This window comes from Fonsecaea pedrosoi (assembly GCF_000835455.1).
Source record: "Fonsecaea pedrosoi CBS 271.37 unplaced genomic scaffold supercont1.1, whole genome shotgun sequence".
Taxonomy (NCBI): Eukaryota; Fungi; Ascomycota; class Eurotiomycetes; order Chaetothyriales; family Herpotrichiellaceae; genus Fonsecaea; species Fonsecaea pedrosoi.
The window spans coordinates 1607431-1626876 of record NW_013550615.1 but is presented as its reverse complement, the minus strand read 5'-3'; the positions used below and the strand labels follow the sequence as shown (position 1 = coordinate 1626876).

General features: G+C 51.9%; 8 protein-coding genes across 8 annotated transcripts; 4 read left to right on the top strand and 4 right to left on the bottom strand.

The window, feature by feature from the left end:
- Nucleotides 1–967: 967 nt before the first annotated feature.
- On the bottom strand, nucleotides 968–2787 carry Z517_00588 (uncharacterized protein; the record flags this gene model as incomplete). The annotated part of the gene is made up of 2 exons (XM_013433552.1): nucleotides 968–2665; nucleotides 2731–2787. 2 exons carry the CDS (start codon nucleotides 2785–2787, stop codon nucleotides 968–970), a joined length of 1755 nt encoding a protein of 584 aa, XP_013289006.1.
- A 1268-nt stretch (nucleotides 2788–4055) lies between these two features.
- Z517_00587 (uncharacterized protein) lies at nucleotides 4056–5225 on the bottom strand (the record flags this gene model as incomplete). The annotated part of the gene is made up of 1 exon (XM_013433551.1): nucleotides 4056–5225. One exon carries the CDS (start codon nucleotides 5223–5225, stop codon nucleotides 4056–4058), a length of 1170 nt encoding a protein of 389 aa, XP_013289005.1.
- Nucleotides 5226–5910: 685 nt separating this feature from the next.
- Z517_00586 (uncharacterized protein) lies at nucleotides 5911–7171 on the top strand (the record flags this gene model as incomplete). Its single annotated transcript, XM_013433550.1, has 2 exons — nucleotides 5911–5982; nucleotides 6125–7171. 2 exons carry the CDS (start codon nucleotides 5911–5913, stop codon nucleotides 7169–7171), a joined length of 1119 nt encoding a protein of 372 aa, XP_013289004.1.
- A 585-nt stretch (nucleotides 7172–7756) lies between these two features.
- Z517_00585 (uncharacterized protein) lies at nucleotides 7757–8828 on the bottom strand (the record flags this gene model as incomplete). Its single annotated transcript, XM_013433549.1, has 5 exons — nucleotides 7757–7767; nucleotides 7846–8051; nucleotides 8127–8209; nucleotides 8267–8302; nucleotides 8361–8828. The coding sequence occupies 5 exons, from the start codon at nucleotides 8826–8828 to the stop codon at nucleotides 7757–7759; spliced, it is 804 nt and encodes a 267-aa protein (XP_013289003.1).
- Nucleotides 8829–9611: 783 nt separating this feature from the next.
- On the top strand, nucleotides 9612–11258 carry Z517_00584 (uncharacterized protein; the record flags this gene model as incomplete). The annotated part of the gene is made up of 2 exons (XM_013433548.1): nucleotides 9612–10468; nucleotides 10568–11258. 2 exons carry the CDS (start codon nucleotides 9612–9614, stop codon nucleotides 11256–11258), a joined length of 1548 nt encoding a protein of 515 aa, XP_013289002.1.
- A 1588-nt stretch (nucleotides 11259–12846) lies between these two features.
- On the top strand, nucleotides 12847–13485 carry Z517_00583 (uncharacterized protein; the record flags this gene model as incomplete). The annotated part of the gene is made up of 4 exons (XM_013433547.1): nucleotides 12847–12859; nucleotides 12937–12952; nucleotides 13035–13263; nucleotides 13351–13485. The coding sequence occupies 4 exons, from the start codon at nucleotides 12847–12849 to the stop codon at nucleotides 13483–13485; spliced, it is 393 nt and encodes a 130-aa protein (XP_013289001.1).
- A 930-nt stretch (nucleotides 13486–14415) lies between these two features.
- On the bottom strand, nucleotides 14416–15198 carry Z517_00582 (GTP-binding protein ypt2; the record flags this gene model as incomplete). Its single annotated transcript, XM_013433546.1, has 3 exons — nucleotides 14416–14753; nucleotides 14815–15082; nucleotides 15169–15198. 3 exons carry the CDS (start codon nucleotides 15196–15198, stop codon nucleotides 14416–14418), a joined length of 636 nt encoding a protein of 211 aa, XP_013289000.1.
- A 1188-nt stretch (nucleotides 15199–16386) lies between these two features.
- Z517_00581 (uncharacterized protein) lies at nucleotides 16387–18469 on the top strand (the record flags this gene model as incomplete). The annotated part of the gene is made up of 3 exons (XM_013433545.1): nucleotides 16387–16403; nucleotides 16457–18118; nucleotides 18220–18469. 3 exons carry the CDS (start codon nucleotides 16387–16389, stop codon nucleotides 18467–18469), a joined length of 1929 nt encoding a protein of 642 aa, XP_013288999.1.
- Nucleotides 18470–19446: the final 977 nt, after the last annotated feature.

Genomic DNA, 19446 nt, shown 5'->3' with positions numbered 1-19446 from the left:
CTTTTCCCACGTCAGCGGCATCTCTTGATGTAAAGGTACACACCCACGAGTCCATACATATCTTTCGATCCCGGCAAGGCGTCTGTACATGATGCTTTCTTATATACATGCATCCGCCCTCGTCCCGGAGCCACCCTGCCATCTGAGGTATGGAGATCAAGTGAGGTGGATGTGAACCACTACTTCCCTCGTCTCTGCATGCATACCCACTCAACTTCACTCCACTTCGCTCATTTCATTCATTCAGACCGCGACACATGCGACACAACCCCCGACCCCGATCTGTCTGATACATTATCCCCAAAGAGACATCTAACCTTGGAGACAAGAATGGATAAGAGTGGAAAAAATAAACCGAGACGCGCGGTGCGTGCTGTCCGTAGGACAGTTCCACATGAACGGCAGAGTATCGATCGCAGGAAGATGCGTCTTTTCAACATGCGGAAATGACTGGTCGCGGTCGTTGAAAGCGGCATGTATAGCCCGGTCGATAGGTTGGAGGGATTTATTGAGATGCGCAGATCGGTTCGCAAATCTTGCGTTGGCAGGGTTCGCGAACGTGAATTCATGCATACCACTGTATACAAAACCCGGCTGAAAAGCGGTCAGAGTATAAAAACTCTTACCAAGCACCGTGCCTATGGCTGCTGATTACCTGACTGACCCTTTTCGACGACGGAAAACATCAAAAGCCGGATGAAGCTGCAATAGACACGGCTCTCATTGACCACCATCCGCGGGTGGATCTGGGTAGGGCCACTGGCCACTGGCCTCTTTTGACAAAGTTGGCTCATACGTTGCTAGCCTATGTCAAGTACATCTCGGAACTCGGATTTGTCACTGTGCTTGCTTCCTGTGACGGAGGTCGTTGGAACCTGTGCCGCGAGGACGCATGACATGTGTCAGAATTACAAATAGCCTTGTGATCGGGAATGGACCTCTGTCCGATCATGGACAGGAGACGGACTCACCAGACGGGGTCGCAGAACAAGAAGATGGTCTGCAAGCGTTTCATCTGTGCTCTGATCCACTCCAACTGGCCTGGCCGCAGTATAGCCGGTTCGGCATCATCCTCGGGCTCGGCGAAGCGGTATACCTCGAGCAAATGCGGGAATATAATCCATCCCCCTCCTGCCGCTGCCCTCATCCGGAAGTCACTGTGTTCCAGATCCGGGACGCTTGTGACTTCGCCAGTGAGCGGGTCTCGAGTGATTTTACAGGGATACGAGACCTCCTGACAATGAATTGGGTTCGTTGGCACAAGCGTGTCCCCGATATGAATGGGAATCGTTTCCAGCACAAGGTCGATAAGGGTCTGTATGGTCGAGTTTGCCTTTGCAAGGATGGCGCGGTATCTCGAATCTGTGAGCAGAGCAGGTTCATCGGCCAAGGCTTGCCGGACCATTTGTAACGTATAGATACGTCGAGTTGTATGTAGATTATAAACCTGTGCAAAGGTTAGATCGGACCAGACAGCGCATCTGTTGCCGTAGAAGCCTGCTTTGATGACCGAGGGGGCGACATCCTCGCGGGACACGAATTGCGGCAACCAGTTGGGGTTTGGAATGTTTCGTTTCCACTCCATAAACAGGTCGTCGATCCGAATTGCTTCGGCAATTATCTCCTCAAAGGCTTTCCGGCGCTGTCCAGGAGTCTGCGTCGAGCTATTCTGTCGTCTCAGAGCCCAGAGACGGGCTTGTGTATTGGCAGTCTGCATCCCTAGTACGTCGAGTTGTGAGGCAAGGGGGTCTGTAATTGAGGGGTGCGCAAAAAGCTGGGCGGATTCTGTGGGTATCGCCGTGCGTCGAGTTAATGCATAGTTGATAAGAGCGTGCCTGCTTGCATTGGTAAGGCCCTGGCTTACTTTGGTCAAATAATTGGCACGGCCTCTGTGTTTGAGTAAAGCTAGGGCTCCATTTTTGTGTTTACCGTACGTCGAAGGGCCAGGCACGTAGTGCAGGAGTAAAGAATCGTAAAGGTCAAAGACTAATATCGTCATGAGGAGCTCATCCATGCTGCTCTGCGTTGGATGGCCAATAGCCTTCCTCGTTGCTTCTAGGGCTTTGGTGAAAAGTTGTCGTGCTGGCCGTGCGTCGCAACCTCTGAAATTCCACATCATTGCAACATTGACCGTCACTGCTGCCGTAGCAAGCCTCAACGGTGAGTTCTCGGGAGACCTTAGGTACATCGGTTGCCAGATCAGAGCTAGGGAGTTGTGAAGCTGAGGGTCATAGATGGTGCCTGTGTAGTAGCGAAAGAAGAAATTGATGGAGGCATTCTGGGGGTCCGGCCTGATCGACTCAGCGATTGTGAGATGAGTGTTGCCGGGTCCGGAGTCGCCAATTTCGGAGGGTCGCACCTCCTCGGGCTGCTGGCGATCGTCCTGGTCTTCCAGGCTCTCCTCTGTGGCCGCTGAATATATGACCCATTGAAGCGGGCCCTGGAGTTTCGTTGTTGACAACCTAGTTGCAGTAAAGTCTGGCGAACCATCCCTGCTGGGAGTGCTGGCGCAGGAATCTGTCTCCTTTGCGGCATTCTGCTTTTCCACTCTCCGTATGACAACCTTATTTTGATTCCTATGTGCCCCGTCGAAGACATCAGCATAACCGGGACAAGTCTGGCGCCGCCTAGTGCAGTTATTGCATGATGGTTTGCCTTGGTCACACTGCATCATGAGCATTCGAAATCGGTCAATTTAATGATCGAGATGGTGGACATCCGCCGACTTACCTTGACCCGGCGAGTTCGACACGCCTTACAGCCAGCACTAGGCCCGTGATAGACCATTGTTAACGATGTGGCGGATTGCAGTAGAGCAACATTTAGCGGAGGCGGGTAGTCGAGCCAGGCCCTATCGCAAGCATGTCCGGTTGTTTCTGTTATTTCTCCAATATATAAACATGGTTGCCGTTAGGCAACAAAATTCAGGGAATTGGCGGGCCAATTGCTCAATGCAGCACCAGCCACAACGATGTCGTTTTTCAAGTTTGACGAAATAGACCTTGGACCAATAGCAACGGCTGTTGGTACTGTAGGGACCATTTGACTCTCTCGCCTTGCAGATGTTGAACGCAGTGCTTTTTGGAGGGAGATGGCCTGATCTGCTTGGCGTGGAAGGCCGGATGCGGATTCAGTGGCTGACAATATTATGCATTGGAGAGAGAGGAAGCCATCATGGTTGGATTGTCGGTACGAAATACGAAGGATAATTACGGTCTAGCTCGGCAGTGTTCCCAGCTCCACCAGCACAGATCGCAAGACTTGATTGTTTCGGGCTAGGTTGACTCTGAAGAAACCCCTGCGCCACGATTCGGTCAGAACAGATGCGCAATCCAGAGATGACAGGTTCAAGCCGCGATCCAGCTGTGTAAGAACGACAACGGGGCCGACGGACAGATGAAGAAGACTTTGACGGAAAGGAAGCGGGATGCTGAGTCTTTGCTAAGTTGATGTTACCGTCACCATCGAACTTGAGATCAGAAAAGATGATGACCTTTCGGGATGCAATAATGATATTCCGAGATGGGCGAAAGGCCGAGGCGCTAGACCCAATATAGACAAGCGCTGCAAGCCCAGACTCGCTGCAAGATTGATCCGAAAGATCCAGACTTGGCTTGCCGTTTCAGGAATAGGAGAGGCTGCTCATTCCTCATTCAACGGCTATTTTCGCATCTCGACTCTCCTGTCCCAGACTACAATCTCAACATCTGAAAATGAAGTCCAATCACGATTCTGCCTTTGTTGGATACCACTTTTCTTGACAATCCTCTCAAGACCGTCATGCACATGGGACAGCCGATCGACAAGGTCGGAAACTATCCGAGACATCATCGTGAGTTGGCCAAAAGAAGAGGGGAAAGCTTGGAGAAGCCCACTTCTAGGATTTCTGTGATGTAAATGATCTTGATATCTGAAGACAATTATGAATATGGTATACGGCGTTAATCGGTGGTATCAACGCATCTAATCGTGGCTTAAAAAGTTGATCGTCTCTCGACCGATTGATCCAATTGTTAATTGTTCCGAGGACAAGTTCGCGGCAAGCCAGAGATCGCCTAGAACAGGACAGAAAAAAGAGCCAGGTAAACCATGGACAACAACAGACGCACTCCTTGGTCGGAAAATACAGCGGCCCCTCCATTGGACTGTGTCTGTGTAGCCGCTCCTTGTGTCGCTGACAAGGTAGCCGAAGTCGAAGAGCTGTTCGACGTGGTGGATTGCTGGGCGATAGGTCCAATCACAGAGAGCCCCTGCGACCCCGACGTTGTGTTGAGAGAAGCCGATTGCCCTCCATTGGTTGTCACATATAGCTTGTTCCTGTCCGATGCAGCTCTTCCCCAAGCCACGGCAGTCGGCCCGAGAAGTGAGCTTACATTACTGTTAATGGTCCCTGCTAACACCTGCTGTGTCCCGTTGCTGGCGACGCTACTCAGAGCGTTGACCTGTTGACAGATATAGGCTGTCCCGGCGTCATCCAAGATAAGATCGTCGGGCTTTGCGATCTGCGCCAGGGTTTCGGGGCTCCCCGAAGCGGTACCGTCGGCATTGATTGCGAGGCGGTAATACAGGTTTGACCCTGTGTTGGTGTAATAGAGAAAACCGTTCTGATACTTCAGACCGTTTATTCCTGCCGCTTTGGAGGGACTGGGATCCATCGACGCATCCTTTATAGCTGTAGTGACACTGGCTGTTGCAATATCGACCTTCCAGACCACACCAGCGTACGAATCAGCCGCTAGGACAAATCCGTCTTGACCGTCAACATGGGTAAGACCGTTCAGGACGGTGGCATCCGTGATTGAAGCGACTTTGCGCGGAGTTGGGGAGGTGACTATCTTGCCGGTGGGGAGCTGGTGAAAGCCCGTCATATCCACTTCGAACAGCGCAAATGACTGCGGAACGGGTTGTCTGGTTTGGATCGAAAAGTTGCCAGTGGTCACATAGAACACATCTGGCTGGAGCTCAGTGATGCCGTATGAGCCTGACACGCCTGGAAAGCGTGTGACAAGAGTGGCATTGAGGGACGATTCAGGATCGATTTGCCATAATGTCGCCGCGGGAGCCGAAGTCGTCACAAGAATTTTGCCGTTGGCCCGCACAGCGAGATTCTCGACAAGAAAGTTATCCAACGCCGCAATGTGCTGGACCGTATATTCGGTGGACGGTGGGGATTGAGCCGCGGCGATCAGTGCAAAAGCGCATAGGAAACATAGCCGACGAAACATCTTTACTAGATGCAAGACGAAGACAAATAGAAAAGGAACGGGACAAATGAAGGAACAGTTGGCTGCCGAAGGGTCAACATCTTCGAGGATATAGAGTGTCCTTAAATCATTCTCGCGTCTCCCGGGGAGGCTTTCTTCTCCTGAGTGACATGCATACCTGCGTCTAGTCGACCACTCGAGGCACTCTCCCAATGGCCGAAGTTACGAGTTTGGGACTTCATTTCGCCCCATTTTGTACTTAGCGAAACATGCCGCATCCCGGGCGCGGTCGAGACGGGTGGCTTGGCACTTCGTACACTAAACCCAACACGGCAAGGCTGTACACGGTCTTTCCAACCTCATGTCCGGGTCGCTGCCCTGGAAATTGGAAATGGAGGTTTCAACGTCGGATGATAGATTTGTTGGAAAGCCAAGATAGGCGATAGCATCCCCCATGATGCACATCCCTCTCTCACTGAAGTACCTGAAGAATCTCTCTCTCGCTTTTGGCTACATTGTCGACGTGTGAGGCTGAAGCCTAGACTGGCGCCGCGTGAGGGGGCCAGGACTAACTTTTGGAGCGAGCCGATGCGAGAAGGGGCAAGGGCTTAGGTATTGCTTGTGCCTCCTTCTTGCTCGTATACTAATCCCTCCCCGTCAAAGTCTCAGATCATCCCTTCTTGGATATGCTGATGCTTCGTGCAACATGGTTGGTTCGAGAACGTATCACACCAAGACACGGAATGGGTGTAGGAACTGCAAAAGGAGACGCGTCAGGGTATGCTACCAACCAGTACTACTGTCCACAGTCGAGGCGATGACCAGTTGTGGACCAGAGGCTGGCTCCCCTTGCCGTATCTGTCCACCACCTTGATTTGTTGTACCTGCATGAGGCTGATCGATCTCTCCCCCATTGGCAGTGCAACTTGCAGGCGCCACGGTGTGGACACTGCGAGAGGCGCGGCGAGGAATGCGACTATCAGAACTACCCGGACGGCTCGGAACCCGCCTCGCATTCGCCAGAGCCTCCATCAAGTCTATCAAACGCTGTAGAATGTTGGTCGCACCCCTCTCCTCCGCTGAGTCAAACTGCGGAGCCTGTCCAGCTCCTGTCGAACTTTGTGACAACGACCGCGGCTACCTTGGCCTGGTTCGACGACACCCGGTGGACCTGGGAGATCGAGGTCCCCCGCCACGCGGAGAATAACGTCTTCCTGCGCCACGCAATCCTGGCGACGTCAGCCCTGCACATCTGCCTTCTCCAACCGCCCAACCCGAGTGAGTATCACCTCGCGGCATACCAAAACTGTCGAGAAGCCACGCACATATTCCGATCCACCGTGACCAAAATCACCAGGGAGAACTGCATCGCAGTCTTGGCATTCTCCTTGCTGATATCCGTGTTCCAGCTTGGTTGCATGGCGACCATACCTGCCGACAGGGCTCCAGAAGAGGCATCTGCTCAGCTTGTTCATGCACTGTCGGCCTTGCGCGGGGCGTGGTCTTTGATCGGACAACTACATTCTCACCTCGCCGAAAGCCCCGTCAGTGGCCTTTTCTCCCAGCGCCGACGCTTCCAGTTTACGCCGCTGGACGAGAACCACCGGCAAGCACTCGCGCGGCTCGAGTCCCTGAACAGTGCATCCGAGGATCCTGGCGAGGCCCGCGCTCTCCGCACTGAGGCCATCCGCCTTCTTGGCAGCTGGCTTTCCGTCACGTCGGGCCAGCCAGCGACCTGGCTTCACCTGGTCTTTTGGCCGTCCGCGCTGCCGGAAGGCTACATCTCGCTGCTGAAACAGAACGACCCTGTCTCTCTGGTGATATTTTGCCATTGGTCCGTCGGCCTCGGCCGTGGCTCCCCGAAATGGTTTCTGGCCGGATGGGCGCAGCAGACTTTGGATCTGGCCAGGCGCTTGCTCGGGGCCGAGTGGCATGGCGCGCTTGAATGGCCGACAAAAGCGAGATAGATAGAAAAGCAATATGTGGGGGATGTTTCATGAAAAATTGGGGCTCTAATCGAGGAGTAGGCGAGTTCGTAAGCCATCCAAAAAAAAAATTGGTTAGCAGGGTTCAATCTGTATTTACGTGTAAGAAAAGCCCCTTGTCAAGGTCAACAGCCAATATCGCATATCACATCAAAACTGTTTCTACTTCCCAGCATGCCAACCGAATACGCTTTTGACATAGCATATGATGCCGGGACTGCATCTGTCTGGTATATCGACAGTGTCAAGGTGTTTAAAACTAACGAGGGGCCGAGAAGTTTAGCCTTGTGATTGATTGGACATGGGGTCACTGTTTGAACGACTAAGTACTAGCTCTGGGGTGCGTTGTGGTCATTCTCCTGAAAAACCTCCATCAGGTTTGAATCGTCTCGATCCTCAAGGTCCTCTTTCCTTGCTCCAGGTCATGTCGGGAAAGCCTCCAGAGACACAGTGCGATAAGCAGCGCAGTGAATTCAAAGAAAGCCGCCATGACCTGGTTCGGCAGAAATCACTTTCTCGACAAACTTGTTTCCCTCCTTCCCTCCAGAGTGTAACCGATTCTCGGACTTATTTGCCAACTGTGAGGTGCATGTTAGCTTCACTCAGGTTGCCCACAAAGATTTTCTTAGGGGGGGGGGGGGGGGGGGGCCACGTACCTCCGGCAGCAAACACAGTTGCCGCGCCGTCGACAGGCATACATATACCGCTGACGAACGCTGCCTCGTCGGAGCAAAGGTACACCGCGGCGTTGGCGACATATCCGGTCGAAGTGTTGAGCTTCAAAGCTTCACCGCGCGGGAAAGATGCCTCAAATTTTGCCCTGTTTTCTGGTGTGTCGTCGACGCCCATGAAGGATTGTGCCCTGGATCATGGACCAGTCAGTTATTTGGAATCCAACTAGAGACAATTCAGAAAAAAAAAACGAGGCTTAGCTGACAGGTTGGTGTATGCTAGGATGGGGCAGACGGCATTAACACGGACTCCAGCATGGCCGTATTCGGAGGCGAGGCCCTCAGTGATCTGGGCGGGAAGTCAGCGACAGTGCGTGTGCCTTCAGGTGATGGTGAGGAAATATACTTTGTTTACAAATGCTTTCGTTCCGCCATACCATACCTGCAGCCCTTGTCAGCATCTGGATCCGAGGAGAGAAACCCTGTGGCCAAGCACTCACCAGCCCATTCTTGACTCGAATTCCTCCCACCGAGCTCACATTCAGGATGGTGCCCGCCTTCTTTTCCATAAAATATGGCACCACTACGGCGACGCTCAGGAAGATGGACTTCATGTTGACGCTGATCACCTTGTCGTACTCTTCTTCCGTGACCGTGTGCGAGGCTTTCTTGGGATATGTCGTACCCGCATTGTTGACCACGACATCGACCTTGCCAAATTCTTTTAATGAGGCTTCCAGCAACGCCGCCCACGAAGCCTGGCTGGTGACGTTTGCCTCCTGAAAGAAGGCCGTTTTCTCGCCATGCGCGCCGTTGATCTCAGATGCGACTTTGACCCCAGTCGTGGCATTGATATCGGCGATGACCACTCGCGCCCCCTCTTCGGCGAACCGCCTTGCCATGGCCTCTCCGAAGCCATGGCCGCCGCCTGTGATGATACACACTTTGTCCTTCAACCTCAGAGACATGATTTGAATGCTTCGTATGAGAAAATTGGTCGTTTGGTAAAGGGGCCAAAAAGTTGTTTCTTTGAGCGAACTTCACAAAAGTCTATCTCCAAACTTCCAAGATCGGAACATCTCCAAATTTTGGGGACAATCATCCCGTTACTCAAAGGGGTTTTCTATGCCGAGGAGTTATGATGTTGGTTTTGGGTTGTCAAGGCATTTGCAGCACTGAGGGGTCACTGGGGGATGATCCCGCCGGATACGTACCGAGTGTTTTTACGGCGAACGATGTCCGGGGTTGATGTCCATGCGGAGAAACAAGCATGAAGCCTTTGATTGGACTGTTCAAGACGACGAGGCTAGCAAAAAGTTGGAGGCCCGAGGCCGAACATCATGATCCATTTCCTGCGCTTTCGCCACGTGCAGAGACGACGGCAAAAGCCCGCGCTGCTGACGACGGCGACCTGCTATCAAACAGCTTCTACCGAATACCTGGAAATGGATCTTCCTCATGTTTTGGGGAATTGGGGAAGTCCGGGGCCCCTGGGATCCATGCTGGATCAATAGGATCGACCATGAAATCCACCGGATCAAGTCTCCAACTTGCGAGGATATGAACCAGACTCTCGCATCGAACGGCGAGATATCCGTTCGAGTCTTGGATCTCTTAGATCTCTTGGTACTCTTGGAACTCTTGGAACTCTTGGAACTCTTGGAACATCCTTTGGGATAGATCATTTTCGTCTCGTTTTCGGTGTGTAGACTGTTTTTTTTTTGGGATCGCAAGACCCAGATCAGAACAACATGACCGGCGGAACAAGATACAACTTTCTTATTGTGTTCTTTGTTGCGTTGGGCAGCTTCACCTATGGCTTCAATAGTGCCATCATGGGCCTTGTCATCGGCCTGCCAGCGTTCTTCCAATACTTCAATATCAGCCTCGACGACACTCAGGGCAACCAGATCACCGGAGCCACCAATGGACTCTATTCAGGCGGTGGCATCTTGGGATGTATCTTCGTGCCGTGGCTGCTCGACCGTTTGGGCCGTCGCCGAACGATCCAGGTTGCAGCAGCCGTGGCAATCGTTTCGGCAGCACTGCAGGGAGGTAGCGTCCACATCGCTATGTTCCTGATCGCTCGCTTTCTCAACGGTTTTGCGGTTGGCATGCTTGACACGTCCATCCCAGTCTTCCAATCCGAGATCTCTCCCGCTCGTCAACGCGGCCGCATGGTCGGTGCCCACGGCGTGCTGATTGTTATCGGATATAGCTGTGCTGGTTTCTCAGGATTTGGAACATACTTTGCCACGCCCACCGTCAGCTGGAGACTATGCCTGAGCCTGCAAATTGTGGCACCGCTTCTGCTGTTCATTGGATCGCCCTGGCTTCCCGAGTCCCCAAGGTGGCTAATCGACCACGACAGGCTGGAGGACGGTTTTCAGGTCCTTCGCAACTTGCATACCCGACCCGAAGACCCAGAAGAGATCGTTGCTCGTGAGGAATTCCTCCAGATCCGCAGGCAAATCGAGCTCGAGCGTGCAGACAAGCTGAGCAGGAGCTGGGCGGCTCTGTTCAAGAAGCCTAGCCTGCGAAAGAGATTGATCTTGGGATTCGGCACACAGTTCATCGCTCAAAGCACTGGTGTCTTGGTTGTCAATAAGTAAGTTGTCCAGCCTGCCCGGCAATGCCCATCCCAGCCATATTGGTGTAGTCTTGTAAGATCACCTCGCTTGAGAAAGGTGCTAACTTTCCCCTGCAGCTATCAGATCTTGCTCTACAAGTCTCTGGGTATCACCGGCTCCCTACCTCTGCTATTGAATGCCCTGTACAATGGTGTGGCCGCGTTCATGAACTTTATCAACTCGTTGTTCCTTGATCGACTTGGGCGAATCAGAATCATGCTCATCGGGCTGACTGGTTGTGCTTGTTCGTTGATCTGCTTTACTGCCATGGTTGCAACGTTCGGCGGAACAACGAACCAGGTCGGCAACGGGTTTGGAGTGTTCTTCTTGTTCCTGTTTGTCTTCTTTTACGGCGGGAGCATGGATGCTACCTCATACGTATACTGCAGCGAGATCTTCCCGACTCCGCTTAGAGCCCAAGGGACGGGATTCAGCGTGGCCGGTCTGTTCACCGCCACCCTGATATACACTCAGACCGCACCAGTCGCTTTCGCGGAAGTCGGATGGAAGTTCTACATCCTGTTCATCATCCTACCACTGCTTGGTGCGGCACTGATGTGGAAGTTCTTCCCGGAGACGAAGCTCCTCACACTTGAGGAGATTTCGAGGCTTTTTGGCGACGAAGTCGCATTGGATATTAACCAACTGACCACAGAGGAGAAGATGGCACTAGACCGTGAGGTTTCCAAAAGTGTTCAAGGCGTGTTTGCGGTTGAGATCGAAAGCAGTGAAAGCAAATCGCCGGGTGATCGGATTGAGATGGCCTGAAGTTAGAGTGGGATACGCCAAAGGCAAACATCACATTCCAAGCGGTGCAAAAGTGTGCCACATAGAACGATGTTCACTTAGATATAGACAGCGCTAGAAGGTGCCCGGGCAATAGACCTGCCAAATCATCATGGTGCAGAAGGGGAGAAAGTTGGACAATACTGTATAGGCTTACAATGAAAGCAATTGAATTTTCGGAGATGGGTTGGTTTGCCATCTGTCGCTCCTGACGTAGTGGGATTCAGAGAGAGAGAGCCAGCCTTTGGTGAAACCTGGTGTGGAGTCTGCAAGAAAGAAGGTCTTGACTCACCTTAGCTTTTCGCGATCACCTACGTACCGCAATGTCGATTCTGTCAGTTGTTGATTCCTCGATAGATTTGGTCTGCAATGGATGTTTATCCGCTGGTGTGCGGGTAGTATTACGGCTTGCTAGAATTGGAGCTCCAGACGAACGAATCCAAACATCCAATGCTATTCATCTCTTGGGGGTTGATCGCTGAAGGTTAGAGGTCGAGTATTCCATCCGTCGGTTCCATGAGATCAAGGAAAGCTGTTGCAACGCGGCACAGGTCTGGAAGTGTTCTCGAATAACGCATGCTGGCCATGTATCGAGTCGAATACAACATGAGCATCTTACCACCGAAGGAGCCGGACATGTTCGGGTTTGAGCCTCGAGGATGTGCATTACAATAATGTCGGTTCGGAGCCGCCGCTTACCCTTCGATACCTTTCACGCCTTTCCCATGAACACCACACCTCGAGGCGTCTGCTGTAAGGTATGACCATTCCTAATGACTGATTTTTCTCTGGTTGGCATAAACAGGATGTTGAAGGAGACGGTGGGCAAAACATCGCAGGGTTGAGGTTCCTATTGCCACTAGTATTAAGACTTGCATTCACCGCACTTTTGTTTCATGAATTGAGACTCCACATGTGGCACCAAAGCGTGATGGAGTGGATGTCTTGATGGGAGGAGTGGATGTCTTGCTGGGAGGAGTGGTCTCGGAGTCGGCTGTGCGGCGTGCAGCTTGTCAATTCACTCGTTCTGCCAAAATGGTTCGGGATTCTCTCGCATCGCGCGATCTTCTAGCAGACCTTTGGGTGATGGTAGGCGGAGCGTTTAGAGAAGGAATTGGGAATTGAACATAGAGGCAACAGGCAAAGGATCAAGTGCTGTTGCGGCGGCGGAGGACTGAAAGGAACAACGCAACAAGCGACGCGGTGTGGCTCCTGGCGGGTGTGGCGGGGTAGTTTGCAAGTTGTCAGGCAGCGAGGATTTTTCGGTTGATCGTCATTTGAAATTACGAGATCCAACCCCCACCAAAACCACCGTCACAGTCACAGTCAAATGTCGATTGCCTCACGCATCGTCCTTCTCCTACTTATTCTTCGCACCTGAATTGCTCGGTCTCATCCTCCGGCGGGTCGGTTTATCTCGTTCTACGTCCTACACGTCTTATACTCGATCTGCTTCTGCTACGCGAACACCGGGAGACCCCCTTGTTCCGACCTACACCAGGCAACTTGATTGACTTCTCCTGTGCCATATCTCCTCGCTGCTCCGTTTATCACAACACCATCCCCAGCTATGTCTTGGCAAGGTAAGTTGTTATTGATGGGCTGGACAATATCCTAGTACACAGAAGTGCTTGCTGACTCGAATGAATCCATGTCGTAGCCTACGTCGATTCGAGGTATTCCAAATCCATGAGCCTGCGATGCCAACCCCAGACGATCCACATGTACACAGCTGACACGTGTTTATCTGAATTATAGTCTCGTTGGCACCGGCCACGTTGACAAAGCCGCAATTTTTAACGCTGATGGCAACTCCGTCTGGGCCTCGTCGCCGAACTTCAACGTGAGCCCGCAAGAAATGCAGGAGGTTGTTGGCGCATACAAGGATACCTCAGTGCCCAAAAAGGTGCAATCTACGGGATTGCACATCGCAGGACAAAAGTACATTGTCATCAAGGCGGACGAGACAAGTTTGTACGGAAAGAAGGTGGGTTCTGCGTCCTAGCAAGGGGCCGCTGGAGGTAGACTGTAGAGTCGAACATGGGGCTGACTGTTGGACTTCGGCAATACACAGGGTCGAGAAGGCGTCGTCATCGTCAAGACGAAACAGGCTCTGCTTATCACACATTACCCTGAGACAATACAACCAGGCACGGCGGCAAACACAGTCGAGAAGCTCGCCGCCTATCTTGTCAGTGTGGGGTATTGAAAGCGATGATAAAATGAAAGATGCGGCAGAGAGATGCTACATACAAGTCCCAGCGGCTCTCCCACAACATGCCGTTAGGTAGCTTGGACGTGGCAAAGATGACGGACACGAATACAAGGATGGACCGACCTTGGATCGGTCGATGATGAATGAATCTTCATTGCGGGGCATGCGCACTTCAAGAGCAGCATAACACGGAGTATTGAAATACTATCCCTTGGACTTTTTCTCCTTTTTCCAACCATGATCGTTCTTTGTCATCGTGTTCTACCAGTCCAGTTACCTAAGTATTTTTGCCACGCACTGTCTCATGTCGGGTGCGGCCAGGGAACTAAAAGACGGACAGAGAGAACAAATCGCCGACTGGTTCGTGAGAATAAAAACAACAAAGGCCTCATTTGCATGCGCAGCTCTACATGATCTGTTAACGAGCCCAAGGACTGTATAAAATGTGTCCGGGCCCTAATTCCCTCGACAAAAACAACTCCTTTTACCCTTAAACCCCCAATAGACCTTTCCAAACGCCGCAGTCGGCTGAACCTGTAACCTATTGAGTGAGCTGGAACACCTGGCGTGAGGGGCGCTCGGCAAGGACAATTAAAAGCACCGCTTGGGCATGGATTGCTCCAGCGAAGAATTGGCTCGAATGTCCTCACGAATCGCGGTTCCTCTCAGATATGCATGGATGAACATTAGGTCGGTCAACTGTAGTGTTGCTGAGACCCGGAAATCGTCCACCTGGTTAGAGATAGCTGATCATGCATAGATAGCTTCTGTCCTGCGGGAGGACGGTGCCGGATCGCTTCAGCCATGCATTCAAAGGTGGTTCTCCCCACAACATTCCCTCCAGACCGACTCGTTCTTCACGTCAACACGAGGCCGCGATACGGACGGACGTCCTTTAGATGTTCTCCCTCTGGTCACTTCAATTTAACAACACTTTCCGCCCATAGCGCCGTTCTGATTCTGGGCGACATTAACACCTCCACCGACACCTTGGCCACCTGATCCAGATCCACCCGCATCTTTCGAACTGTCAATCAATCGCTTCTTGCAGTCCGACGCTAATGAGTAAAATGCCTTTTCGATGTTGATATTCGATTTGGCGCTGACTTCCAGAAAGGGAATACCCAATTCGTCTGCGAGCGCTTGGCCTTGTTCCGTAGAGACAGCACGTTTCTCCTCCCAATCACACTTGTTGCCGATGAGGATTTTGTTGACACCTTCGCTGGCATGTTGTTCGACGTTGGAGAACCATGTCCTTATATCTAATGGCAATGAAAGTTAGAAATGCCATCCGCAACGACGATGGAGTGGATGTGGCCATACTGTTGAAGCTCTTTTCGTCGGTCACATCGTATACCAACAGAATACCCATTGCGCCTCGATAGTAAGCGGTGGTGATCGTCCTGAAGCGCTCTTGACCTGCTGTGTCCCAAATCTGCAGTTTCACCCTCTTGCCGTCCAAATCAATAGTCCGGATCTTGAAGTCGATACCGATGGTCGTGATGAAGCTAGGGGTGAAGCTGTCTTCACTGAAGCGTAACAGGCAGCATGACTTTCCCACGCCAGAATCGCCAATCAAGAGGAGTTTTATCTGGGAGAAGAAAAAGATTAGAATAAGACATGCAGAGTGGTGACAGACCGGGCAAACACCCAGTCAACGAGGCATATAATACATACTAGAAAGTCGTAATTCCGTTGACCAGCCATCGTGAGTATGCGAGAATGGAATAGAAGGGGTGAAGAGGTGGTTACGAGTTATCGGATATGACCAAGAGAGTCCAGTCAGTCGCCTTCGAGGTGGCGGATTTGTTCGCAGATGACCTGCTGAATCTCAGTGCGCCTAACTAACGTCGGCGGCGTAGAGGGGACCAGTCCACTGGGGAAGAGACTTGGAAGAATGACCAGGAAATAGGAAGCGAAATATTGGAATATTCGGCAGCTTTGTGTCGAAGATGTAGCCTGTCAAGAATCAGGAGGGATGGGTGGGAGGTGGATAGATGCGACAGATGATGTCGCTCGGATGCGGATGTTGGAGGTTAGAAGTCGGAGTGACTCGTGGGAGGAGGAGCGCAGGCGATTTGCAAGGCGGCCGAGTCCTCACTAGGTCCCCAAGCCAGACAGGCCAGAACAAAGATGCACGCGGGATTTCCGAGATGCAACGGGTTGACGGTTGGCGGTTGCGAGGTCGCAACGGTTGGAGGCGAGCAGGAGGAGGCCTAGTTCGTGCCTACGACAAGGAGCTGGGGGGCTGGTACGGCTAATTTGTGGTACCTATGCTAGGCACCTCTTGGTACCCAGTGACTGATGCCGGCACCCCCCAAAACCACCAAAACCCCTCCCCTTACAACGCTTCCCTTTGGCACTACTTCCAGGTGAAAGCCACACGAACTATCATCATTGATTCATACTTATTGACACACATATTTCAGCTGGAAGGGGAATGGTAAGATATATATACACCCCTTCGAACCCTCAGAAGTCGGGAGCCTTTCCTAAGTCTAATGAGCATTACTGTGTTCTCGGCTTGGTTAGTAAGCGTGGCAGACAGTTGACAAGGCTCAACGACAGCCTTGCCCTGTCAATATCTGTTCCACGAAGACGGCAGCATGTTTTTAGCGTGACGTCATTTAAAGCCCGGCTTGACGTTTTTGTTCGGGATGGACACACCAGCTCCATGATTTCTGCGCTTTGTGGCGTCCCTATCTGCCAAACTCAATAGCAATTGTGAATTCCCATGGTGGACAACATCGTATCCCCATTAAGTACTGTCTCTATGATCCTCTCCGGCGCGATGGAACGCCCAATATGATCGCCTACAGCGGGGTTCTTTATCTTCTCGGACTGGGAATGCTATTCTGATCCGCGTGAAGACGAGACTCAGATCACTCTACAAACATGTCGTTCATTGACGAGTGAGCTCTTCTCCAACGCCTTGTCTTGAGTGTCCCTTCTGACTCCTCTCTAGTGATCTACGGCGAGTCGATGCAGCTCTGGACAGATTCCAGCTGAAGGAGGCCGAGGAGAGAATATCCGCCGCAACTACCGAAGGAGAAAGAGTCGCTGCACCGCTAGTTGAGGATGCTCGAACCGCCGAGCTCAAAGCAGTAGTCCGAGCACTATCGACAACTTCGAGCTCGAGGCCCCTTCTACGTCGTACTCGGCTGCGCAGTTTGCTACGTCAACTTGGCAGAAAAGAGGGGGAGCAGGTGGTTGCCGAGACAATCTCACCAGACATATCAAATCTAGAGTGGATTGCAACAGGAAAGGCAACGGCTCAAGTCTACGGGTTGATCCTCAGTTCTCTCCTGGATCGAACAATTCCCTTAAGCGAGTCTATCTGGTACTGGGACGATATTTTGGGGTCCTATGGAAATATTCTCCTCTACACAATCCAAACATCGCCCATCAGATTTTGGGCGCAGGCGAAGGAAGTTTATGCTGATGCGCGACAGAAGTTTTGGCAGGGACATAACCTCACAGCCTCTGCGAGACAAGCTACAAGGACCGTGACTGAGGGTTGGCGTGAGTTCTATGGCCTGGTTCAAAACAGCATTCGAGAACGCTCCCTGGCCCAAGCGCAAACAAAGATCCTGTCGCCCTTCTCCATAGCCCGTATGCAGGCACGGAGAAATCTAGAGCGTATACAACACCTCAGAAAATCCAGTGCTGGATCAATTGGCAGAATTGTCAGGGAATGTCTTGTCTTTGGAGGGCCTCCAGAAGATCGTAAACACGGCGCCTTACTCCAAGTGCTGGAGGCAGAAGAGGACGACTGGCAGACCACGATAGCTCGAGCAGCCTATCTTCTGGATAGTGTCACGAGGAGCCATGACGACATCGAAGAGTTCAGCTTTGACCCGCAAACCGCCTCCTCAACAGAAGTTGCCAATCTCCTGGTGAAAATCCTGGATGAACGTCTCCCGGCGCAGGAAAAAGAGGCGGAAGATTTGCGATTAAAATACGGTAAACCGTCGAGGTTGGTCCGCTACTGGATTCCTGCCGTGGGTCTGCTCCTCTCAGGGAGTACTTTACTTCGAATACTTGTCAACAGAAAAGCCGAAATTGCCCAATGGTTCCGGGACCTGGGCCAAACTACCATCGATTTCTGGACAAACTGGGTCATCGAGCCGACGAAGAAACTCATCGGGACGATTCGCCACGACGAGCAGAGCGAGATAGCAATCCAAAGTCGCGACAGTCTTCGGGCAGACAGGGAGAGCCTGGAGCGTATGGTGGTCGATTTTGCCATTCAGCATCCAGATGAAAAGGGTGCCAATTTCACAGAAGCAGAAATCGCCGAACTTAGGGCAAAGGTGAAGGAAGGAGACCTCACACCGGTGTTGAGGGCGTATGAGAGAGAGATGCAGAGCCCGATCAAGAATGCCATCATGGGCGATCTGGTCCGCACCTTACTCATTCAGGTCCAAAAGACCAAAGTCGACGTCGAGGTAGCCATCGGTGGGATAGATTCTCTGCTCAAGAGCCAGGAATTGCTCTTTGGCTTCGTCGGAATCGCTCCTGGGGTGCTCATCTCGTACTTCCTCTTTCAATGGCTGAGGAACGTCTTTGGAGGCCGCAAAGGTCTGCGCCAGGGGATGAAAAAGGGCGAAACAATCCGTCTTATCAGGTACGTCCCTCTTACAGTAACTTTCCAATGTCCTCAGGCCCTGTTTTCAACCGCGACCTGCAAAAATATTCTCCTTTCTGACAGAGTGCCCATTCCACTAGAAACATCGACCGCACATTGACCTCTTCGGACCTCGACATCGACCAAGGCATCATCTCGGAAGAAAACCACGGCTTCCTCCTCTGCGAGACTCACCTGCTGCGCCAGCGCGCCGCCCAAGTCCTGCCCCGGAGCGTATGGCGCGAATTTCTCGAGGACCTGGACGACCTCCTCGACGTCAAGCAGGGCGTCAATCGGCAGATTCAGGTCGTGCGGAGGATCGAATGGGCCTACGCAAAGTGGTTGACATGATGTACCTATCTATGTGTTCGCTGTACTCGTCCGCGCTCGTCGATTCCGTACAAAGAGAAAACAAGTGCTTGGAAAGGAAACCATAGAATCCAGGCTCAGACTCAGAACTCAGTGTTTTGACGTATCTTGTGCGTGTGTGCAAGAAATACATACTCTCTGTCTGTGTACGGTTTGTTTACCATAATCATAGCCAGGAAAGAAGTACTTTCTCTCTCTCTCTCTCTTTCCCCCTTCCTCAAAGCCCCCTACATAAGCCCACCGCGGCGCAGCCAGCTGCTCGCTTTCATCCCTGACTGGGAGCCCAGAAGTAATCCAGAAAAGACGACAGCCCCGTCGAAAAAAGACTGTCCCAGACAGATCCGAGAGAAAAATAACAGCAAACAGCAAACTACAAAAAAATATGTTCATCATATCGTGACATGGAGAAAAATAGCCCTCGCCTTGCAAAATGGCCAGATGCGTCTCCGGGTATCCAAACTTTTCCAACCCCATTCATTCCCACATTCCCTTCCGCTTTATCCTGCTTGCGGCTGTCCCTGCTCTGTTTCCCTGTTTCTCCCAATTTCCACCCCTTCATTTCCGGCCGTTACATGTCAATCGGGCGGATTACCGCTGGCTGGTTGGCTTCTGGCTTTTAGCTCCCTGCCTTCCTATCTTTCACTGGTATATGTGGACAATCCTATTCCTGTTCTGCTCGCGAACAGTATCGGTATGTCGTGTAGCAACATCATGCCATTCTCCGAGAGTGTTGACCAGCCTTATCGAGCCACCACAGATCGCTTTCCTCCTTGGTTTCGCTCGGGTATATCCTCTGACCCGAGCCCCCTTCTGGCCTGCTATGGCCTAAAATAGTTCGACCGATCCAAGATCAATATCGAGGCTGTGTTTCCAACATCATCACAGCTATGTTGTGAAATAAATAAAGAAGCAACAAGCGCAGACAACAAAACATATAGGCAAACCTAGAGATTCCTATC